The following is a 22,407-nucleotide window of genomic DNA, read 5'->3' as shown; positions in this document are numbered from 1 at the left end:
AATAGCAATTAGTCTATAACGGAAGTTTCCCTGTCACAAAAAGAAAGAGCTGAACTCTTAAAAACCTTGCATCGCATCGTCGTTCTTCAATAACAAACGAATCTCGAACAAACCAAACGGAATTTTTAAAAAAGATCAGAGTGCGTAAATATTTATGTATGCAAAATTCTAGACGTTGAGGCAGGTTTAATCCATGTTCCTGTTTTACAGAGTCGTCGTAGTAAAGAAATATTCAATAGATCACAATATGGCTTAATTTAAAAACTGAAAAGTGAATTTTATAAGATTAGTCACATTGTGATAACTTTTGAAAAGCATCGATTTTCCGTAATAATTAATATTGTTTCTGTTTAATACCATTACAGGATGAATATTCACTGCAACTTTCCCATGGATAAATTCCTATTTCCGTTTAGGCAATCAGTCTTTCTGTAGATGATAAATGCCCAGGCATGAAGGCTTCGTGGTTGATCGTTCTCCTGATCGACTTCTTGGCTGCGACGAGTCAAGGAGGGTTCTTACCTGACAAGAAATGTAAGTGAAATATATATTGAATTTTAAACTTGAATGATTTTGAAATAAAAATTGAAAGTTACTTGCATAATAAGAATAATAATAGGAACCGTTGAATGATACCATGAAATTTTGAACAAGATAATTTAATATTATTGTGTTTCAATTAGTTTGCTCCTATGGGCTGTTTATTGTTTTTAACTTAAAATATTACAGCATAATATAATAGGCTTGACGGCAGTATTGCTTAGATTTGATGAACTGGACGCTTATCTTGAAACCCAAATTATACCTGAACCAAATCTAGGAAAGCGAAACTATACAATAAAGAGAAACTCTAAAATAGTAATACTTTGAATAATATAAATTTTTCCTTATAAAAGCATAAAAATTCTATCTTTTTTGCAAATTAGAAATTGAGGACATTTTATTAAATTTGTTATGTGTTCCATTTTACCCCCAAGTTTTTCTTGATATTATCATCCTGCGACTACCTGCTCATTCCCACCAGAAAAAAACTGCACTTATTCTTGTTTTTCCCCGTCCTTATTTGAGCAAATGAGCGACGTTAGCCTGGTTTTATGACAGACGCGTCGACCACTGTCGAGTCCGCCGTGGGGCGGTCTGCGAAATTGGGCTGTAACATGACGGTTGCTGCGGACGACGTGGTCTATCTTGTGCTCTGGTTCAAGCAGGGTCTCGCTACTCCCATTTACAGGTATTTATTTAATGAAATACTGGATTTCCATCGGGCGTGCTCTTTATATCTTAAGTTGTATTCTAGTGAACAGAACTATACGCAAACTGTGGTCTATCTTGTGCTCTTGTTCAAACAGGGTCTCGCTACTTCCATTTACAGGTATTTATTTAATGAAATACTGGATTTCCATCGGGCGTGCTCTTGATCTCTTAAGTTGTATTCTAGCGAACAGAACTATACGCAAACTGTGGTCTATCTTGTGCTCTGGTTCAAACAGGGTCTCGCTACTCCCATTTACAGGTATTTATTTAATGAAATAACGGATTTTCATCGAGCGTGCTCTTGATCTTTTAAGTTGCATTTTGGTGAACAGAAGCACAAGCAAACTGTGGTCTATATCGTTTTCCAGTCGAATTTCTCGCTTTGTCAAGTTACTGGTCGTTATTTAATGACACAATGACTTATATCATGTTCGTTCTCTATAATCTTAGATGTTTTAATTTGAGGTCTATCGCGCTCCTTGTTTCAAGCAGGGTCATGTTGCGAGGTCCTTTACCTAACGAAATAATTGTTTCCCCTAATATTTAATAATAATTGTTTCCTAAAATTTTTTTCTAATAATTGTTTCTTAAAATATTTATCCAACGAAATAATTGCTTCCCGTTACCTTTGTTATAGGTCATTTATTATTGCCGATATCAAGACTGCTATTTTTCTCAATGAATTCAATGCAAAGCCTCGCGAAAATCAATTTACAATTTAGTCACAGTACATGTAATTCTTGCCCGCTGGAATGTGGCTCGCACGTTTGGTCACTATTAATTCGTAATTATTTTAAAACATTTATCTATACTGCAATGTTCATTAAAAAAGTTGAAAGAAGCAGCACGACATTTCGTTCACCGTACGTTTTTACATGCATGCTAAATTTACTTTCTTACGAAATGAAATTTTTCTTTTTTTCTGCGTAATCTTTGGAAGTCATTTATATGCTTAATGGTGATGATTGTATATAATATGATGATAGAATGGTTCGGTCAAAAAATTTTTATATATAGATATGGTTATTACTGAGATAGAATAGAATAGAATAGAAGTGTCGGCGCTGAAGAAATAGGCCCATGGCCTGTTGCCGATTCTTGAACTTTTCGTGACTTGATTCACAAGGGATCCGGCCTTTGGAACCCGATCTTTCCATAGCTGACGATTGATTGAGATAGCTGCTGGACTTATTGCCTGGTCCGTAATTTGCTAGGCATTTTAAGACCTGTCTCTTATACACATCTAGATGTGTATAAGAGACAGGTAAAAGACTGTTTAGTACTTTATCGTTATCAGAAGAACTGTTTGGTGATCTATACACGACGCCTATGAGGAGGCTATCTTTGCCTTTTAGAGTAAGTTCGCACCACACTGATTCTCTAGCTGATTGATGTTCTGCAGATAACTTGACTTGCTGGGCCCCATAATAGGTTAGGAGATGCATTCTAGTTTTATCAAAGCGACGAATGCAAGTCAAATGAGCATGAGAAGTAATTTTATCAATGTGATAATAAATCCTTTCTTTAAAAAAAGTTTATTTTAATCCTTTGCCAACTAACGGCAATTCTAGGCCATTCCTATAGATCCGTATATGTCACTCGTCAATGCATCCACAGACATTGTCTTGATCATCTTGCATACATAATATTCTTGCATTGATCATGATTCCCAAGGCAATTTGCTGATGTCTACTATCGTATTTCATGCAACCATGGAAATTGAACTTCGGGTCTGAAATCTATCGCAAATAAGACCATTTTGACTCTGCCGACGCCCGCGTAAAATATAGAAAGGCTTCCAAACTTCGTCGGCAGCCTCGAGTAGTTCAAAAACTTCAAACAAAAAACTTCAAAAACGATGTACTGGATGGTAGGAATGTTGAATTTACAAGGATTTTGGAGACTTGTCTATAATAATTTGAGTGGTACATTTGATTCGAATTGAAGCATTTTTTAACGAGATACATGAGGTTTAGGCATTTAAAGTGGGATAGGATTTTATTCCATTTTAATTCCGCGAGTGCGCCTATAATTACTGGTTAATATAAATTTTATATATAAAAACTCAATTGTTTTTTGAGTTTTTAATGCAGAATATGAAATGTGAACAATAAAGCATTATTCACTCAAATCACATTGATACACTTTTCCCTTTTTCATCGCATTTGATTAATTGTTTTACTATTTTTTTATTATATCAAGATAGCCATTATTTGTTTTCATTAATGAAATAAAATCTCCTTCTCCCCCTCCCCAAGTTACGACGTACGGGAAGTACCAGCATACTATTCTTCTATTTTTATTTTACCGAGATTGCCATTATATATGTTTTACTTGACGAAATAAAATCTCCTTCTCCCTCTCCCCAAGTTACGCCATAAGGGAAGTACCAGCATACTATTCTTCTATTTTTATTTTACCGAAATTGCCATTATATTTGTTTTACTTGACGAAATAAAATCTCCTTCTCCCCCTCTCCAAGTTACGCCGTACGGGAGGTATCAGCATACTATTTTCTTACTTGACAAAATAAAATCTCCTTCTTCCCCTCCCCAAGTTACGACGTACGGGAAGTACCAGCATACTATTTTCTTACTTGACGAAATAAAATCTCCTTCTTCCCCTCCCCAAGTTACGACGTAAGGGAAGTACCAGCATACTATTTTCTTACTTGACGAAATAAAATCTCCTTCTTCCCCTCCCCAAGTTACGACGTAAGGGAAGTACCAGCAGGCAAGCACTGGTATGACTCCGAGGTTCTAGAGAACCGAGCCTCGTTTCACCCTCACACTCGCGCGTCCGCTAGAAACTCTGGTCCAGGCGCCCATCTCTTCTTGCGTCATCTGAAGCAGAGCGACGGTGGGGCCTACAAATGCAGGGTAGATTTCCAAAAAGCTCCCACGATGATCACCAGAGTGAACCTTACCGTCATAAGTGAGTGATAAATTGCCAAGGACATTACTTTAATTCAGATAAATTGCTGTGATAATTACAATGAAACACGAAGCATTAATTGCATTGCAAGCAGTAGTTATTGCTTCACAATAAATTTACGTATGCAATGATAATCACATCATTGATTATCATTGCATAATCACACCATTATCATATCAAATAAATCACAATAAATTTACGCATTTTCTATCCCCATTTGGGGATAGAAAATATTATTGCACGTGGGAGCACTATTTTTCACTAGCATAAGTAGAATTCTGTTATAAAAGTATCACTGCAGCCAACTTTTATTTACAGTTCACATTAGACACGCACGTGTTAGTTCGCGCTTCTTTTCAATTAAAAAATATTGGGTGACGGAAAAGCTGGTAATTTATTTCTAGCGTAAAATGCTGCTCAATTTAAAATTAGAATTGGTAATTCTATTGTTACGGTCGAGGGAAGTTAGAGGCCCAAGGGAAACTGGCTCCAGGGGCAAAGGCGTAAACACGAGACGGTCGCATATGTCGAACACTGAGCTCATTATAAACAATATAATGGGGTGATACGAAAGTTGTAATTTGAAAATGTCGATTGAACAATACGTAACCGATGTTACGTATTGTTCACTGTTCCTGGGGCCATACTTTCAAAATTCGCTAAGTGAACGTAAGTACTTACGCTCTATTTTCTTGTCTATGATTGGTGGATTTTGCTTGAAAGGCCGTCAATGATTGGCTGATGAACTTACGATCTCTTAATTAACTTTTTATGAAAGTATGGGCCCAGGTCTGCCACGAGGTATTCAGCGAGAGCTGAGCTCGAGTACAAGCTTTATTGACATGATAATTTAGATTTATTAGTAATTTTCGAAATGCTGTGAAAATAATCTAAAGCAATTTGGTTACAAATATTACTCACGTGGACCACTCGAAGGTGAAACCAACTTTCGATGTTCGTGGAAGATTTCTACCCAAATAAAAATTCACTCCAATGTAATTAATATACTAAAATTTATAGCAATATTAGAGTAAATGCAATACGTGAATATTTGACTCAAAAATTTGGCATGCGTAATTAGGTATTGATTAGGTAAGATTAGGTTGGTAAACGTCTGGTTAAAGCGCAAAAAGTATATTGTTGAACCTGATTAAAGCACGTGCGATTGCTAATTACCCGTTCGTTACTGAATCAACACAAACTTAGCCTAATAATGCAGGAGTCGCAACGGACCCTCTGAAATTAAACTTACGGATTGAGTTTGGCTTCAACTTCAAATCCGAAGCCTCTAAACAGTTCATTCAATAGCCTAATGGTGTCATATGCTGATTAGCGCGAGTCAAAATCTCCAACATGGTTGATTCACGTGTAAATTGTCCGGTGATTCCAAGGTACTTGGGAATGATTTTAATTTTTGAAATTATTCGCCTAGTGGCACAATTTTTATCTCTCTCATGAATACTAAGGATTAGTTTTACTACCCTACTATTTAAGTACCCAAACTGAACGCAATTCTGTGAACATTAGAAAATCCAGATTAAGATTAATTGAACATAAATTAATTTCGGAGAAAATTTTCCTCATGTGCGTGATCTCATATAAAATTAAATGGTAAATTGTTCGGGTAAAAATATTTAGTTTGTGGAAACCCAGCCTTATATTGCCATTCAAAATTTATTCCTAGGGCGATCGCCAAAATAACTTTCTGTTAACCTTTCCTGATTGGCTTCCAAATTTACGTCAGTCACCATTTACCGCCTGCAATCCGTTGCCATATAGTCGAAGAAAAATCAGCAGATTTTCAGAATTTTCTGACGATACAAAGCTGTCCCTGAACATAAATTCCTTGAGCCAGTTATCCTTCGGTGTCCGAATTGGTTCAAAGAGCGAAGATTTATGGGATTTTCTTCGTCACGTTTGTTGCTAGGCCTGAAGCCCAAATATTTTGCGTTGCTCCGATTTTTCCGCTTCCGTTTACGAAAAAAACATGTCTCACTAAAACCGTCAAAAACTTTTAAAAAGAATTATGTTGAGATATTTCAGTGTGCCAAATATAAAAGATTACTTTCAACACTTACACTTGGAACTTATGTTTATTTTCTTTTTATGAAGTTATTGAAGCTTTTTTGTGCAGATTTAAATTACTCACTTTGGATTTCGATGACATTGGTTTCAATTTCGCCGAAATTTATTTCAAGCTATGAATCAACTGCTTGACTTTTAATTCTTTCGCTGCGTGAGTCAATTGTTTGATTCTGATATTAATTATATAAAATGGTCAGAAATAATCATTTTAACAGCAAATTACGTTTGCGCGTGCTTTAAATGAATAACTAATCGTTATTCTTCACCCCAGCTCCTCCTAAGCTCGTAGAGTTGACACAAGGCGAGGACGGCCAGCCAGTGGCCGGCGTCCTGGGACCCGTGAGGGAAAACGACAACCTTACAATTTCCTGCGTTGCTTTCCATGGTGAGTTGATTTTATTCAAAGATGATAATGTTTTGTAGATGATGATGAAGTCAAAAAGTCGATGTTTTGTAGATGATGAAGATGTCAAAGTCGATGTCTTGATGATGATGCTGTGTAAATGATGACGATGTTTTGTAGTGACAGAAGCCACTCTTAGCCTGATTATCTTCTTTATCAACGGAAGTAAGTTGAGCACAAGAACTTAGCACTTAGTTACAGCTTGATCATATAATATACACCATAGAAGTTCAATTAACTAGCTATAAAAACAAGATTGATAGCATAGCCTAAGGCTTCACACATTTGAATTGCCTGATCTTGCTTGCCAGAAATGTTAGATCCATATCAGATGAGGGCGATTTCAATTGAGTCAATAGATCAGTTTTACGGTCTTGAAATATTCTCATGGTATAACTATCCCAAGCTTTGTTTAATGAGATAAAACTGCAACCATGCTGTCATTACTTACGGTCTCACCTTTTTCAATTAATTTGCTTCAATAGTTTCTGGTAATCAACCTCGAGAGTTTTTAATAATCAGCATCTACAATTTACAATTTCCAATAGTCAGCCTCTACAGGTTCCAAAAATCGACCCCAAAATTTTCAATAATAGCCCTCACCCATTTCCAATAGTCGGTGTTGATAGTTTCTGATAAATAACCTCGATTCCCAATTATTAGTTTACCCAATTTACAGTAATCAGCTTCTATAGTTTCCAATACCCCAACTCAACAGCTTCCAGTTTTCAACCTCACCTGCTTCTAATAACTAGTCCCTACAGTTTTCAGTATAGGGTCGCCAAAATTTTCAGTAATTGACTTCTACAGTTCTCAATGATCGGTCTCTGCACAGTTTACAGAGTTCCATTTTCAAGCTTCTAATTTCTGATTATATCCGCTAAAATAGACACATATATCGTCGCCTCGTTCCTAGTAGCAATAATATGTCAAAAAATATTTATTAATATACCGGCCATTCTTAAGTATCGAAATCAAAACAAGTGAATTTCTAATATATTACTATAAAATCAGGCAGCATGGAGAAAGTATAAAATAAAACTTATCCTATTTCAGTGTGGTGTATATTTCACGGTCCATTCCACTGCGTTTATTGTGCAGTTGCGATAACTTGAAATAATTGAAAAACATTTAAATTATTTTGGAAACTTTGAAATAGCGGAACTAAATCGATCTCTTTCTCCAGTCAATGGAATAAGCAGATGAGGTTACTGGTGAAAGCAACAGAAATAAAATACCTGCAGAAGTTATGAAAACAACAGAAATAAAATAGTTATGACCAAAGACGTGAATACTGTCAAGTCTTATGCACTAAAAGACTGGAGGACTGCTAGTAAAAAAGTAATGAATTAAAACTTTGTTACAAAAAAAATATAGAAATTGTGCCTTTTGACGTGGCTCACATAATTTGCATAAGCTGGTTGTTGACTAGGAAAAATTGTCACTAGAAATCTTTTGAACTTTTCCCCTATGGAATAAGCAAAAGTTTTCGTAAACTTCTCGTACTTTGATAAGTTTAGGCCAGTAACGCTTGCGGCAACGCCTCAGCACAACGCCAGATGAACATATTTCACCGACTGTAAAAATGCGACACAAAATTGACGTTGATTGAGACACAACTTTATTTTTTTCCAGCTTTATTGGAGAAGTTTAATTAGGGACGCTGAAGCTCATGGTCGCCTGCTGAAGACTTGACAGAAAACTTGATGCTTTGAAACACTGATGGACACACAAAGTTCAACTGTCAGTTTTGATTACCAAATAATTAAGTTTAGATACTAGCACGCATCTTCATTCGTGTTGATATACTGCACGCAAATTTAAAAATGCGAGATCATTTTCTGGCATTCTTCTACAATGTTTGTCAATCACGAAAAAAATTTTTGTTAACTTTGTTGAAAGATTGAAAGATAGAATTGTATTATTTACATTTAGACTAGGTTCAAATTATCAGTTTTGAATTTTAGATTTCTTTATCTCACTGATTCATCGTTAACCCTATGACTCAAAACTGAATTCACTTCGTACAAAAGAAAAGAAAGCTTCGGGTCCCAAAAAGTGGAGTAGAAACCATGAAAAATTTGCCCATTTACATTTTCAGTCACAGTCGGAGCTTTATCTCACATAAAAACTACTTTTAAACTTTCATCGGGCATCAAATAGAAACTAGTATCCTCGAGTTACATAACAGCGAACATGTTTCCTCTAAAAGGCTCATATCTTTTACTTTATTCAGCTTCTGTCTGAAGTCACCGGTTCACAATTTCTTTTTCAGATCTGAACCAACGTCTGGATAAAAATTCTACGATGCATTCATGGTTAAAAATTCTTATTAAAAAATATTACTAACGTTTTTTTCAGGTATCCCACCGGCAAAGATTACGTGGTACTTGGACGGCGAGCTCTTACGCGATGACCAAGACCTCGACCCGAAAAATATCAGAGCGACGAGACTAAAATCAGGAACCCAATTCAAATATTCTTTTTCAAAAAGCTCTGAGTCCCGGCATTCAAGCCACGAAAACGATGACGCGAGTAGAAAAAATCTTGATAACAGGAAAACAATCAAGACGCGCCGGAAATCTGGGCAAATATCGGAAGATAAAAGAATTACGGAGAGTTTTTCGACCAATGACTCAGACTCAAATATTTCTACGAAGTTGTGGACCGATGCTCGAGGCTGGCTGACGATATACGACATCAGTAGGAGCCTTCTTATGACAAGAGTTCAGTGCACAGCCGTCAACAGCAAGACGCTGCCCCCTGTCTCCACGTCCGCAACACTTGACATGAATCGTGAGTAAATTACTGTTTAAAGTTTACTCACATTAGTAGAATTTATTTTATTTTATTTTTATTTTATAACAGCAAGACGCTACCCCCTGTCTCCACGTCCGCAACACTTGACATGAATCGTGAGTAAATTACTATTAAAAGTTTACTCACATTAGAAGAATTTATTTTATTTTTTTTTCATTTTATAACAGCAAGACGCTACCCCATGTCTCCACGTCCGCTACACTTGACATGAATCGTGAGTAAATTACTATTTAAAGTTTACTCACATTAGAAGAATTTATTTTATTTCATTTTTATTTTACAACAGCAAGACGCTGCCTCCTGTCTCCACGACCGCAACACTTGACATGAATCGTGAGTAAATTACTGTTTAAAGTTTATTTATATTAGTAAAATTTTTATTTGGGATTTAATTATTATTATATTTTTCCAGGTTCTAATGGACGACGATGTAGGAAGAAGATTCGGATCTGCAGTATAGGCAAAGTGAAATTTTGTTTAAAAAGCCAGGTTTAAATGGAATAAAGGCTGAAAAATTTAGCAGTAATTGATATAATGGCTGAAATACAAGCAACAGTTTGGTAGCCTGTTCATTCGAGAGTAAATGCTATATTTTTCTGTTTGCTTATGTGACTGACTTCATGTACCGTGTTGTCACTTGCTGGCACCAGTAAAAGTCTAAAATAATATATTTAACGCTTTAATTTTTTTGTCACCACGATATTTCAATCTAATAGTCGATGGAATAAAATGAAATTCTAAAAAATATTTGCCTCGTGAAAAGATTTCTGATTCCGATTCCGAATTTTTTATATGCTGCTGCGTAATTCTGAAATGACTGTGAAATGACAGATTAGAAAAATTGTAATATCTGTGAAATGACAGATTAGAAAAACGAATCACACCAACAATAAATAAATTGCATTCCTAAACTATTTCCAGTTTCACCTGTGGGCATCCGGATCGAGCAGACCCCAGACTCGCTGATCGCTGGTCGCTCTGCGGACATCACGTGTGTGTCTTGGGGCTCCCGCCCCCCTGCCGTACTGACGTGGTGGAGTAACTTGACCAGACTCACAGTACCCAACAGCTTGGTGGGCATTCAGATATTTAGTAAATTTTATTCAATAATAGATGTGTATTTAGATAAATCACTAATAACAGTACCCAACAGCTTGGTGGGCATTAACATATATAGTAAATTTTATTCAATAATAGATGTGTATTTAGATACATCACTAATAACAGTACCCAACAGCTTGGTGGGCATTCAGATATTTAGTGAATTTTATACAATAATAGATGTGTATTTAGATACATCACTAATAACAGTACCCAACAGCTTGGTGGGCATTCAGATATTGTAAGGATTTAGTCATTTATGCTACAAAATAGCGGTTATCCCGACATTACGGATCTAACTTTATTGCGGACCGGAACTTACTAGGGACGAGTTATTTTAGATATTAGGGTTGTTGACTTTACGATCTCATCCTCGTCGGAAGTCTCCTTTTAATCCATATATCATTTGTACATACTGATTGCTGCGGCTGTAATAAAGATTATGTGCTAACTCGTGATCTATCTCCTGTGATGTGCCAAAGCTGATGTAGAGAACTCAAGTGAATTACTATACAAATATATAGTAAATTTTATTCAATAATAGATGTGTATTTAATTCTATCACATGAATGAAATCTAGCATATGTAGTGAAACTCTGTGAGAAGTGGATAACTAGAAAACAGATGACAATGTATACCTTTTCATGTATTCCGTTCATGGAAAAAAAAGGTTGATACTCTCTACCTTGGCCTTAGCAAATTAAAATACGGAAAGCTGATAAGATGAAAGCTAGAAAGAAAGAAATTTCAATTAATTCTTCGCTGAATGCACTTCAGAATCGAATATATTGACGAAGTTTTGATGACATGATAAGAATAGGTTTCGTTCAGGGTCAGCACCCAAATATTCAAACAACTTCCCCAGTATATTATTTTTTTTAATTTTTTAAATTTTTAATTCATTATCAAATTAACAGATGAGGGCACATCTGCAAGAAATCTAATATTACCATCACAAATCTAAATCCCGTTTCCAGCAAATAAATAAAAAAAACTGTGTTACTGACTTCCAATCCAAATTGTATACCTTATTCGTGACTACCATTTTTGCATGAAATGTTTTAATGAATAACAGTCTTTTCCGTTCAACATATAATTAGATATAAAAACACAATGAAACAGATAAAAATGTGCGACTATTTGTAAAATGGATCCTACCAAAATTTGTAAGCTTGGTCATCGATTGTTATTAAAACTTGTCGATCGTGAGACTAGAAGTTTGAGCAAGCCAGTCACGCGTGAAACTTTGAACATTCCTGAAAGCATGCAAATAAACAATATTGAGAAGCTACAAAAACATGGCATACTCAAGTCAAACGAAGTAATATTTGGGATGAAGGTATAGTTTAATATATAATAAATTCTGAATTACAACATTCCTTAAAATAATACATCTTCTCACCACTGTTTAACAGTGCAATACCCTAGGTACAAACGACCGTACCAAAGAAAGTTAAACTTCTTTCTAAAGCTAGATAATAAATCTATACCCTACTTAAAATGCGCTCACAGTAAGAACTGTTGAATCGAACTAACCAATTAAGAACAGTTGAATTGGATTGATAATTAAGCTGGGCCTCTACAACCTAGCAGGCATGCTTTGTTGACAACGTCTCAAAATTAATTTTTCCGCTAACAATTTAAAGTCAGTAAATATATTGGCCCTGTCCTTTCTGGCACCTATTGATGCAGTTAATTATTTGAAAGAAAGTGATGTGACAGCAATGTGTTTATCGATTGATATTACAGGCATTCCTCAGCCTGTCATTATATGAACAGTATTTATTCTCAGAAAAAAAACGAACAACATCACTTTCTGTCGTAGTCGCTCGACAACCATGTAAAAGCGACGTTAGAGGAAGGGACAGGAACAGTTTCGGTGAGAGTCCTAATTAATTTTTAGTTGAGACGAGGTGGTGTGAATTATTCTGCATGAGGGAAGGTGAGGGCCACTGGCCACTGATCGTGCACGCTGGAGTCATCCCTAAATGTCTAAAAAATTTGTGTTCAGTCTTACAAACCGAAAGTTAATCAAATATAAACTTTTCAAAAGATAGTATTGGTTATAATTCTAAAACCAATGTCCTCAAGTGAAGTTCATTGCATATATTCTAATGCATCACTGACGATTCTTCAGCAAGTGAAAAATATGATATGATCTGGGAACCTCCGTCGGATAGACCCAATTTCAGAGTCGTAGTGACATTATTAATTTCAACATATAGACTATTAAAGTGGGATAGTATTTTTTCGAATTTATAGTGATTGAAAGATATAACCATAGTCTAGAAAATCTGAAATTATAGTGTGAAAAAGCTCCTAATACTTTAAACTGCAAATGCAGTATTAGGAGTATAGTAAAAGCATGAATCCTACTAGTGGAATAAGTGAAAATAATCTGATATTTAAAAATACAGATATATAATGGCTGAAAATGGAAAAAATATTCTTGGAAGCAAATTGAAGAAATTGAAGCAATTGCGTTTCCCCAGAAAGGAAATGCAATAGCAAGCCTCCTCTGAGAAGATGTATTATACGCATGTCAGCCCGACAATTTGCATGAATTTCTGATGTTGTTTCAAGGTGTGGCGAGAAGGCAATGAATCAAAAGCCATCCTACGCTGGAGCTTGAACGCCTCACATGATGGCCTGCCACTGACATGCAGGGCCAGCAACCCAGCCTTGTCTGACGACGAAGCAATGATTGCCAGCACAGTCCTTGTTGTCAAATGTGAGTATTAATGCTAAGATAGCAACCCAGCCTTGCCCGACGACGAAGATATGATTGCCAGCACAGTCCTTGTTGTCAAATGTGAGTAATAATGCTGAGCCAGCAACCCAGCCTTACCCGACGACGAAGATATGCTTGCCAGTACAGTCCTTGTTGTCAAATGTGAGTATTAATGCTGAGCCAGTATCCCAGTCTTGCCCGACGACGAAGCAATGATTGCCAGTACAGTCCTTGTTGTCAAATGTGAGTATTAATGCTGAGCCAGCAGCCCAGACTTGCATGATGACGAAGCAATGATTGCCAGTACAGTCCTTGTTGTCAGATGTGAGTATTAATGCTGAGCCAGCAAATCTAGCCTTGATGTGTAAAATACTGTCTTCGTTGAACATTGTCTTTTAATTTATCAATCAGTTATTGAAGGCAAGTTTACAAGAAGTAAATTGAATTTTCTTTTATAAGAGGTGCTCTTGTGATGCCGAGTTCGAACTGAAATTTTCTTGAGGAAATTTTTATGAAATGATTTATGTCATGTATTCTATGTTAAATCAACTGGAAAATCAACATCGTATGTCATGATGACTGTTCATAATGATAAGTATACCAAACGATCAATCGTAATAAAAATAAACCCAGATCCGAATTATTTTCTGACGAAACAATCAAAGAACGAAAGGCCAGTTTTTAATTCGTCAACGTTACTTACATGAACAATTTTTCAGTAGAATGCCATTAAAAAGGGGAATTGTTAGTTTGTTTACTCACATATCACATGAGTACTTCTCATGTTATTAGTAGTAAACTATTATATCAAATTCAGTTCAATTCAGATGAGTAAAACTTCATCTGAATGGAAATTACTAGAAGCAACAGCGTACGGCCGTACGGCTGTTCAAACATAATATTCGAAATTTTCATGTAAAAATTTATAGACAATTCAATTTTATTCCTGCAATCATCTTAAAATACTCCTATGAGATTAAACTCGATTCTAAAGTAAATAACAAATTTTATAAAAATTAGCCCTCGGACTCCAAATAAGATCTGAAGTCATTCACATTGCCGTAAAAACCGTGTATACATAAAGCGAAAAACTTAATTAGTAATACATCAGATTGCTATTTAAGCCTGGCTGTTTTGCCTCTCAATTTGAGGACCTTAATTTTGCCGATAGTGAAGCTCCTTGAAGCGTATAATCGATTTTCTAATGCTTTTTTAGCATGAAGAAATATTGCGGATTTCAACAATATTTTTTTCTTAATTTACCCCAAACGTAGGTTATAAAAATATAACTCAGTACTCACTGCAGTGAGTGAAAGAGAGCACATTTTCTCGTCGACGAAAACGTGAAGTCACGGACGGACGGACGGACGGACGGACGGACAGACGGACATGGCGAGCATAATAGTGCATTTTTTTGTTAAATGAGAAAATGCGCTAAAAATTGCATTCGATGTGTGTATACGTTTTTTGATACAAGAATATTGACGATAAATATTAAGATAAAATATTTGTGATATTTGGGCTCAACTGCAACATTATTGCTTACAGTAACGCTTAAAAAACTAATAAACATGACAATGAACTTACTTAATATACCTCAGGTTCCTTAGAAAACTTCTGCTGGGATGCTCAGAAATTAAAAATCATAAGTCAACACTCTCGAACAATCATAAGTTCTCGAACAGTCATATGTTCGTTGATAAAATAAAGGTAAAAAATAATATAGCAATAATTATTGTCGGCAGCCGAAATAATCGTTCATTTTGGACAAATAACAAAAAATTTACGAAAAATTTTTTACGAAAATTGATTCCCTTAATTCTTTCTTGCTCATTATCGCAGATGCTCCACTAGTGTATCTTCGGCCTGGACGGAATTTGGACTTGCAAAAAGTCGAGGAAGGAGACGACGTTTATTTTGACTGCTTTGTTCAGTCAAATCCAGCAATGAGGGGACGGATCCAGTGGCGCCACAACGTGAGTACATTAAATTTTCCTATCACTTTAAGAAAAAAAATATAACTCAGTACTCACTGCAGTGAGTGACAGAGAGCGCATTTTTTCGTCGACGAAAACTTGAGGTCACGGACGGACGGACAGACGGGCAGACAGACAGACAGACAGACGGACATGGCGAGCACAATAGTGTATTTATTCCATAAATGAGAAAATGCGCTAAAAACGGTGAAAAAACGGTTCCATGCAGTGGCGTTCTAGTGGCCGGTCGCCCCGTCAAAATGAATTTTTTCGCCGTTTTTATCAGATGTTTTTACTGATTTCTAGTGTTAAATTAGAATAAAAACGGCGAAACGGTGTTTCTTTTCACATGCCGCCCGGCCACTGAAACGCCGGTAATACCGTTAACGGTAATTTTTCTAGCAGTGCACAGTATTCAGCTCACAGAATTGGCTAATTAATTACCACTAAAGTTGAAATAACATTTATATAATAAATGAGGTTTCAGGGGAAGCAACTCATAATCTACATTAATTGTTGCTGCTTTGTAAATCTTAGTGAACCATTGAATGTTCCAGCCAACCAAACGACATTTGAGGATCGTATGAATGTTTGGTCTGTTTTAGGTTAGCCTGTTTTATGGTCTGTTCATATATTGCTTCATTATGAAGCGTTGCAAATAATATTTAAATCCCTTATTAAATCAAATGAGCCTGCAACTACAGCGTGGGATTCAAGCTTGCTTTTATGAGCGTTCTAGTACATTTCTAAAGTCACATTATAATTAAAAAACATTCGTTGAACATGCATTTGAAAACGACAAATTTGTTTCTTTGCAAAGCATTTCAGTTAAAATATTGGTAAATAAAACTATTATGCCTGCTTTCAAATTAAGACCTGAAGTAAATTTTCGGTTATTCGTTATAATCATCTTTGGAAGTCCAATTTAAATATAGCGCTTAATAGTTCACGAGTAAGTAAGCATGAGTCATTAGCATGATTTATGCTTGCTGAAAATATTCATGTTACCTTGAAAAAAATAGTGTAGTTTCTCATCACCTTTTTTCCTATTCATTCCAATATTTTGTTTGAATAACTAATTTGGACGATGTACATATTATATTAAAATTGCTTATACTGTACCCAGTGCTCTTACAATTTTCGGTCACACATAATTATTTGATATTCAATTATCATATTATTTATAATTCATATTTATTTATAATTTAATTTTTGATTCAGCGCAAACGTGCAATCAATGCCATTATCCAATCGATCACTATGCAGCACATTAAAATAATTCGTTCCTATAATGACTTGTTTGTGACTTGACTTGTTTTTTTTTTAAATAATTCGTTCCTATTAAAAACAAGCAAGTCAACTACCCATGCTTTTTACCCAGCATCCAGAAAGCTCCCAAGATCTCTTAACAGTTCGGGCCCATTTTGCGTGTTTTCGCCCTCGCGCGCGCTACACCAAAGTGCCGGACAAGCTATACGGTCTGCTTAATGTTCGGAAAGGAAAGGTCATTCGTGATCCATTAATGGGGCGGCTAGCAGTATTGCTCGATTTATGCAGATATATTTATGACAGTTCTTCTTGCTGCCGTTCGTTCACATGATGATTTGACTTTATTGGTAGCGGGTGCAATGGAATTTCATACATATTCGAGATTTTTTCTTCGTATACTGAAGTACAGTTTATGAAAGATAAATGATTCTCGTTTACGTGTTTTTTCAAATTTTACCGCAGATTAGATGAAATCAACATTCAGAACATCTCATGGAGATCTAAAAATTTTTTAATGATATATATATAATTCGAATTGAAAATAAATTTGAATATGTGATTATATATAAGGCGGGATATACTTTCATTCCTTATGGTGAGCTGTCTCATTGCTTTTACTTTGCGAAGCTCACTTTAGGAACTTACTAATTACTTTGGCATGAAAAGTCATGAGCATTAGCGCCAATCTTCACAAAAAGTTGCCCTAACACGACTCGCGACGAAAAGTTGCCATAACAGGACTTTCCACGAAATTTTGTTATAACTCGACTCGTGACAAAAAGCTCCCTTAACACGATTCGTCGCATTAAGTTACCCTAACACGACTCATGACGAAAACTTACCCTAACACGACTCATGACGAAAACTTACCCTAACACGACTTGCCCCGAAATGTTGCCCTAACTCGACCCTTGACAAAAAGTTCCTCTAACACGAATCAGGGTCTGATATCGTGTGATCACGTACCTGGGTGATATACTTTCCAAATTACGAGCTCCCAAAACGCGCTGTAAACGTTCCTTTTTTCTAACCTGACATCGTTCTTGCATTATCTTCTTGTTTGCTGTAAGTTTTTTTCGTTTTTTATTGCAAAAATGACGTGAAGTGGCACTCTTAAATTGAGGTACAACTGGAATACAGATGCAATCGGTCAAGGTATATGAATTTAAATAATATAATGGAAATAAATGTAATGTTAATGTTTAAAGAATAATGGTGTAAACACTTCAGTCGTGTATGTATTAATGCTCAACTCGAGAACGGTAATCGTTTGAGCTTCAGTTTAGAAAAATGTAGTAAAAAATTATCCTGCTAAAACATTTATACCTGATACAATATTGATTGTGCTTTTCCATTTTATAAACGTATAATATGACGAATTCATGTTTAATTCAGGAGCGTTAGAATTATCCAGTGAAGGATGAAGTTTAGCGAAATGTATGAAATAAATCGTCATGTTATGATAAAATGTTCATGTCACTTGCATCTTCAATTCCAAAACATTATGCTGGCGAAAAGCTAAAATTGATTTTTTTAGCAGCATTCGCAAACTTGAATGGTTTTGACAGTCAACAAATTCAGTTGCTGACAGATTTTATGGACCGCATTTGTACAGACCAACGGTTTCTTTAAAAATTTTACGATGAAATTCTTACCAATAAATTTCAATGTTTGTTTGATCAACGGAATTGGACAAATTCATATTAATTTTATTAACTTTTCACATAGAATGATTTAAAAAGACTTTATAGTGTGAAGTAAGCAGTCAATTTGAGATTCTTAAATAAAAGATTTATCATATGTCATTCGCAAAATTTTTGATCTTTAAAACAACCATTTATTCAAAAGTAAGTCATTGAATAAATAATTAAAAACAAATAGACTTTAATGTAGAGAAACATAATATTTTCATTTATGAATATGTTTTCATTTGTAGCAATGAACACAAATGAAAATTCTTATCCTTATGTCAATTTGATCAATGCTGGACGTTAGAAGAAATGCTTCGTTGAGATTAAATTATGTAGGATAACAAATCTATTCTCATATTTTTTTCGGTCTTGACTGAATATTTATTTTATAAAATATTATAATCTTTTCAATTACTCTATCCCAAAATTAACTTATGAAATTTTACCTTTTGGTGCAATTTAATAAGTAATGTACTCGTATAAGTAACTACATTTCCCTCCCTTACTATAGAAATAGTTTTAAATATAAGCTTATAGCAAAGAATTATTCTCGAGGTTACTTAACCCATCGCTTTATAATGTTAACATCTGCATCATATCATCGTATACTTGTACCATGTCAACGCTATGAGGTCCCCTTGGACATTGCGGTTCGCGTATATAATGTTTTATAATGTTAACATCTGCATCGTATCATCGTATACTTGTACCATGTCAGCGCTATGAGGTCCCCTTGGACATTGCGGTTCGCGTATATAAGCGCTCTGTGGTAGCAGAGGTAACCTTTGATCTCTGTAAACTAGTCTTGCCTTGTGAGCCCCAAACTCATGTAGCAAATACGCCCGCCTAGCATCTCTTTCCTTAGACCATAAACTAACGGAGACAGTTTACTCAAGCCAAATGGAATTTGATTTGCATGAGGGACCAAAAAACTCGAACAAAATCCAAATGGCTGGTTTTTAATTTTGTAGGTAGTTATAGATAGTCATCAATTAATTCACAAGAAATGGGTAAACATGAATTGTGTGTGTCAACTTGTTTGTAGTCATCGAATGATGAGTCGTGCGACATTTTTATACCTGCAGTTGCTGGTAAATGATTATTGAATGCGCTTTTTCTGATCGCACATATTAAGTCCTAAAATTTTCTTTTGTGCAAAGACGAATTTTTAAGTTGGGAAATACACATAAATTCATATTTATAGTTTTTGAGACAAGCTGTCAAATTTGTGGTAAATTAATAATTTTCAAGTATGTACTCAAGATACCTTCGATCACAAGCTTGATTCCTATAGGGCCTCCTAATGATATTACTCATGCAAAGCCAATTAAATTTAATCCAGATTCAAAGCAAAAATTGCTGAATCACTTGCTGTAGGTCGTTAGGGATTACAAGTGTTGGTTCCTTTAGAGGAAGTCGGTCTTGAGTGAGCCAGCAACTTCAGGCACTTAACCCTTTAATTTACTTCTAATGAGGAACGTGTAGCCAATTTACGCTGCAGTAAAGTGCAAAATATTTACTGGTGTTCTTGATCTGCGGTGAATTTTTCGAAATACTCAAGTTCAGATCAAAATTTTATGATCTTTCATGCTTAATTTTCATTATATCATGGGTTCGAAATTAGGTCAAGCAGTTCGTGTATATAGTATAAAAATAATTAGTGTTACTACTGTGGTATAAAAAATATTTCTTTTCCTTTACCAGCGAATTCGCTCTTCTTCTTTGAGTTTCTTATGCACTGCTAATACAAAAATTTTCATACTTTCAGAAAAATTTAGTTTTAAGTAGAATTAAGGCAGAGCAAAGCCACTTTCTTCATTTAAAACTTCTCGTTCAGAAATGAAACATTTATTTATTTTGAATTTGTCGTTCGAAAAATATTACATTTATTTCTGCATTTCAATCAAGAATTCTAAGGGAGAAAACCTAAAATGATGCTCTGTCGAAATGTCGTAACTTTTAAGGCAGATCCGAATTGTTGTTTTCAGAAGTCACAAAAAGTCCATTTGTCATGCCACGGCTGAAGAAGCAATAATGTTCTTTATATTGTTACTTGCCAACGTTTTAAATTTTCTTGCCGAAATATCGTTACTAAGAATTCGCAATACTTCAATAACGATAAAAATTTAATACAAGTACCATGAAAAAACTGAACACGAGCAGAGATAAATTCAGCTGAATATTTATGTTCTGAAGTCGCAAAGAAATTATTAAATCTGCTGAATTCGTCGACCAGTTTACGTGACTTTCCCTCCACATCAATGCTGGAGCAGCAACAGAAGAAAGCCTAATTTTGTTCTTGCCATCTCTGAAACTTCATTTCTGTCCTAAACTTTAACTCAACGCCGGCTTTGGAGTAAATATATTTTTATACGGAAGTTTGGTCTTCACATTTTGCCGTCTATAGGAACAGATGTTTTATTCTGTTAACAGCTCAAGAGTTGTAAAGCTTCCTTTGAAATAAATCATGACGATTCTTCATAGACGGGAAAATGATTCAACTTTTCTATAATAGTAGTACAGCATTTGTGCACAGTTCTTTCATGCCAGATCGCTTAAAATAATATTGCAATGCTAAGCCGCTACAATTGTATATGAATTTTAAAGTATTTTATGAAAACTCTTTAATATTTAGTTAAGCTCGCCAATATATCATTTAGGAATGGCGTTATTTTGGATTATAATTCAGCTTTTGATTCAGGGGCAAAACTTGTTCCTCAATATAAAGGAAATTTTCACTAAGAGGAATAGGCATTCTAGTATATTTTCCAGTATTTTTTTGCCTCTCTAATATATGTAGGCAAATAAGAAATGAGATTAAAGCGTTAGTCATTTTTCTAACAGTGTTGTACTTTATTGATTTAAAGTTAAAGATGGAATCTAGTTTATTTATAAGTCGATTGGCAAGGGGCACTAACTTTAAAAGTAGGTGTTATTATTGACAATACATGTAAAGAATATAGTTGATAGAAATGGTGTCCTCGTTTGCCTTTTAGAACTGTAATTTTAGTTGAATCTCCCATAACGAGATTTCTTGATCTGAAAAGTTCAAAAATTATAACGCTTATGACGAATTCTTTACATATTATATGTATAACACAGATAATTAATACCTATAATATTGAAGATTTTGGCGTATTTCTCGCCCCTCAGGGTAGCACAGTAGCAGAAGCTGTCTCTGCCGGAGTGCTTCTCAATAACACAGATTATTAACACCTATAATATTGAAGATTTTTGCGTATTTCTGACCCCCTCAGGGTAGCACAGTAGCAGAAGCTGTCTCTGCCGGAGTGCTTCTCAATAACACTGATTATTAATACCTATAATATTGAAGATTTTTGCGTATTTCTCGCCCTCTCAGGGCAGCACAGAAACACAAAAACACAGATTATTAATCCCTATAATATTTAAGATTTTTGCGTATTTCTCGCCCCCTCAGGGCAGCACAGTAGCAGAAGCTGTCTCTGCCGGAGTGCTTCTCACCGAAAGATCATTGGTGCTACAAGCAGTCACAAGGGACAAGGCAGGTCTCTATTCATGCAGCGCATCTAATATTCAAGGCGAAACCGAATCAGCACCACTCTTGCTCAACATCAGATGTGAGTACTTCTCTTACTGCCGTGAAACTCAAGTAGAAAGACTTGCATGTGGTTGCGTGTGATATGAATGACTGCAATTTGAATGGAATTGCAAATGACATTACTTAGCTCCCAACTTCTGTGCGGCAGAAAATGAAAAATTCAAGTATTATTTTTCTACATTGAGCATTCATAGGAAAATTAATGCCAAACGTCGCAAGTTTGTTCCTAAAAATTTGTTTGGAAGTTTTGCAGGACAACTTTATCTAAAATGCGTAGTTATGTCACTCGTAAATTATTAGGCGACGGCTCCATAGTGACTGATCCTAATATGATAATATATAATAGTAAGTCGCAAATTAAAATAATTAGAGAAAACAGTTATTTAATTTTCGAATTGTATTACGTAAATTATTATAAAATATTCTCCTAGAATAAATTGTTATTTTTTATTTACCAGATCCTCCGGTGTGCCGAAACCACTCGCCTGTTACGTACGGAGTTTCTCTGATGGAGGAAGCACTCGTCACCTGTCAAGTGGACGCGTTCCCTCCAGTGAGATATT

At 35.3% G+C, this 22,407-nt stretch overlaps 1 protein-coding gene across 1 annotated transcript in view; it reads left to right on the top strand.

The window, feature by feature from the left end:
- Window positions 1-365: 365 nt before the first annotated feature.
- LOC108669010 overlaps window positions 366-22,407 on the top strand; it is a gene marked incomplete at its 3' end in the record, with an annotated part of 33,007 nt that continues 10,965 nt past the window's right edge. The window contains exons 1-11 of the mRNA XM_047880742.1: window positions 366-534; window positions 1,102-1,231; window positions 3,962-4,188; window positions 6,545-6,658; window positions 9,038-9,472; window positions 10,418-10,569; window positions 13,181-13,328; window positions 13,521-13,571; window positions 15,171-15,304; window positions 21,704-21,863; window positions 22,303-22,397. Of these exons, the coding sequence (XP_047736698.1) occupies window positions 453-534; window positions 1,102-1,231; window positions 3,962-4,188; window positions 6,545-6,658; window positions 9,038-9,472; window positions 10,418-10,569; window positions 13,181-13,328; window positions 13,521-13,571; window positions 15,171-15,304; window positions 21,704-21,863; window positions 22,303-22,397 (1,728 nt within the window). The remainder of the gene's footprint in view (window positions 535-1,101; window positions 1,232-3,961; window positions 4,189-6,544; window positions 6,659-9,037; window positions 9,473-10,417; window positions 10,570-13,180; window positions 13,329-13,520; window positions 13,572-15,170; window positions 15,305-21,703; window positions 21,864-22,302; window positions 22,398-22,407) is intronic.

This window comes from Hyalella azteca, unplaced genomic scaffold (genome assembly GCF_000764305.2).
Source record: "Hyalella azteca isolate HAZT.00-mixed unplaced genomic scaffold, Hazt_2.0.2 contig6127, whole genome shotgun sequence".
NCBI lineage: Eukaryota > Metazoa > Arthropoda > Malacostraca > Amphipoda > Hyalellidae > Hyalella > Hyalella azteca.
Note: the sequence above shows the minus strand (reverse complement) of the source record. Positions and strands in the feature narration are given on the sequence as shown.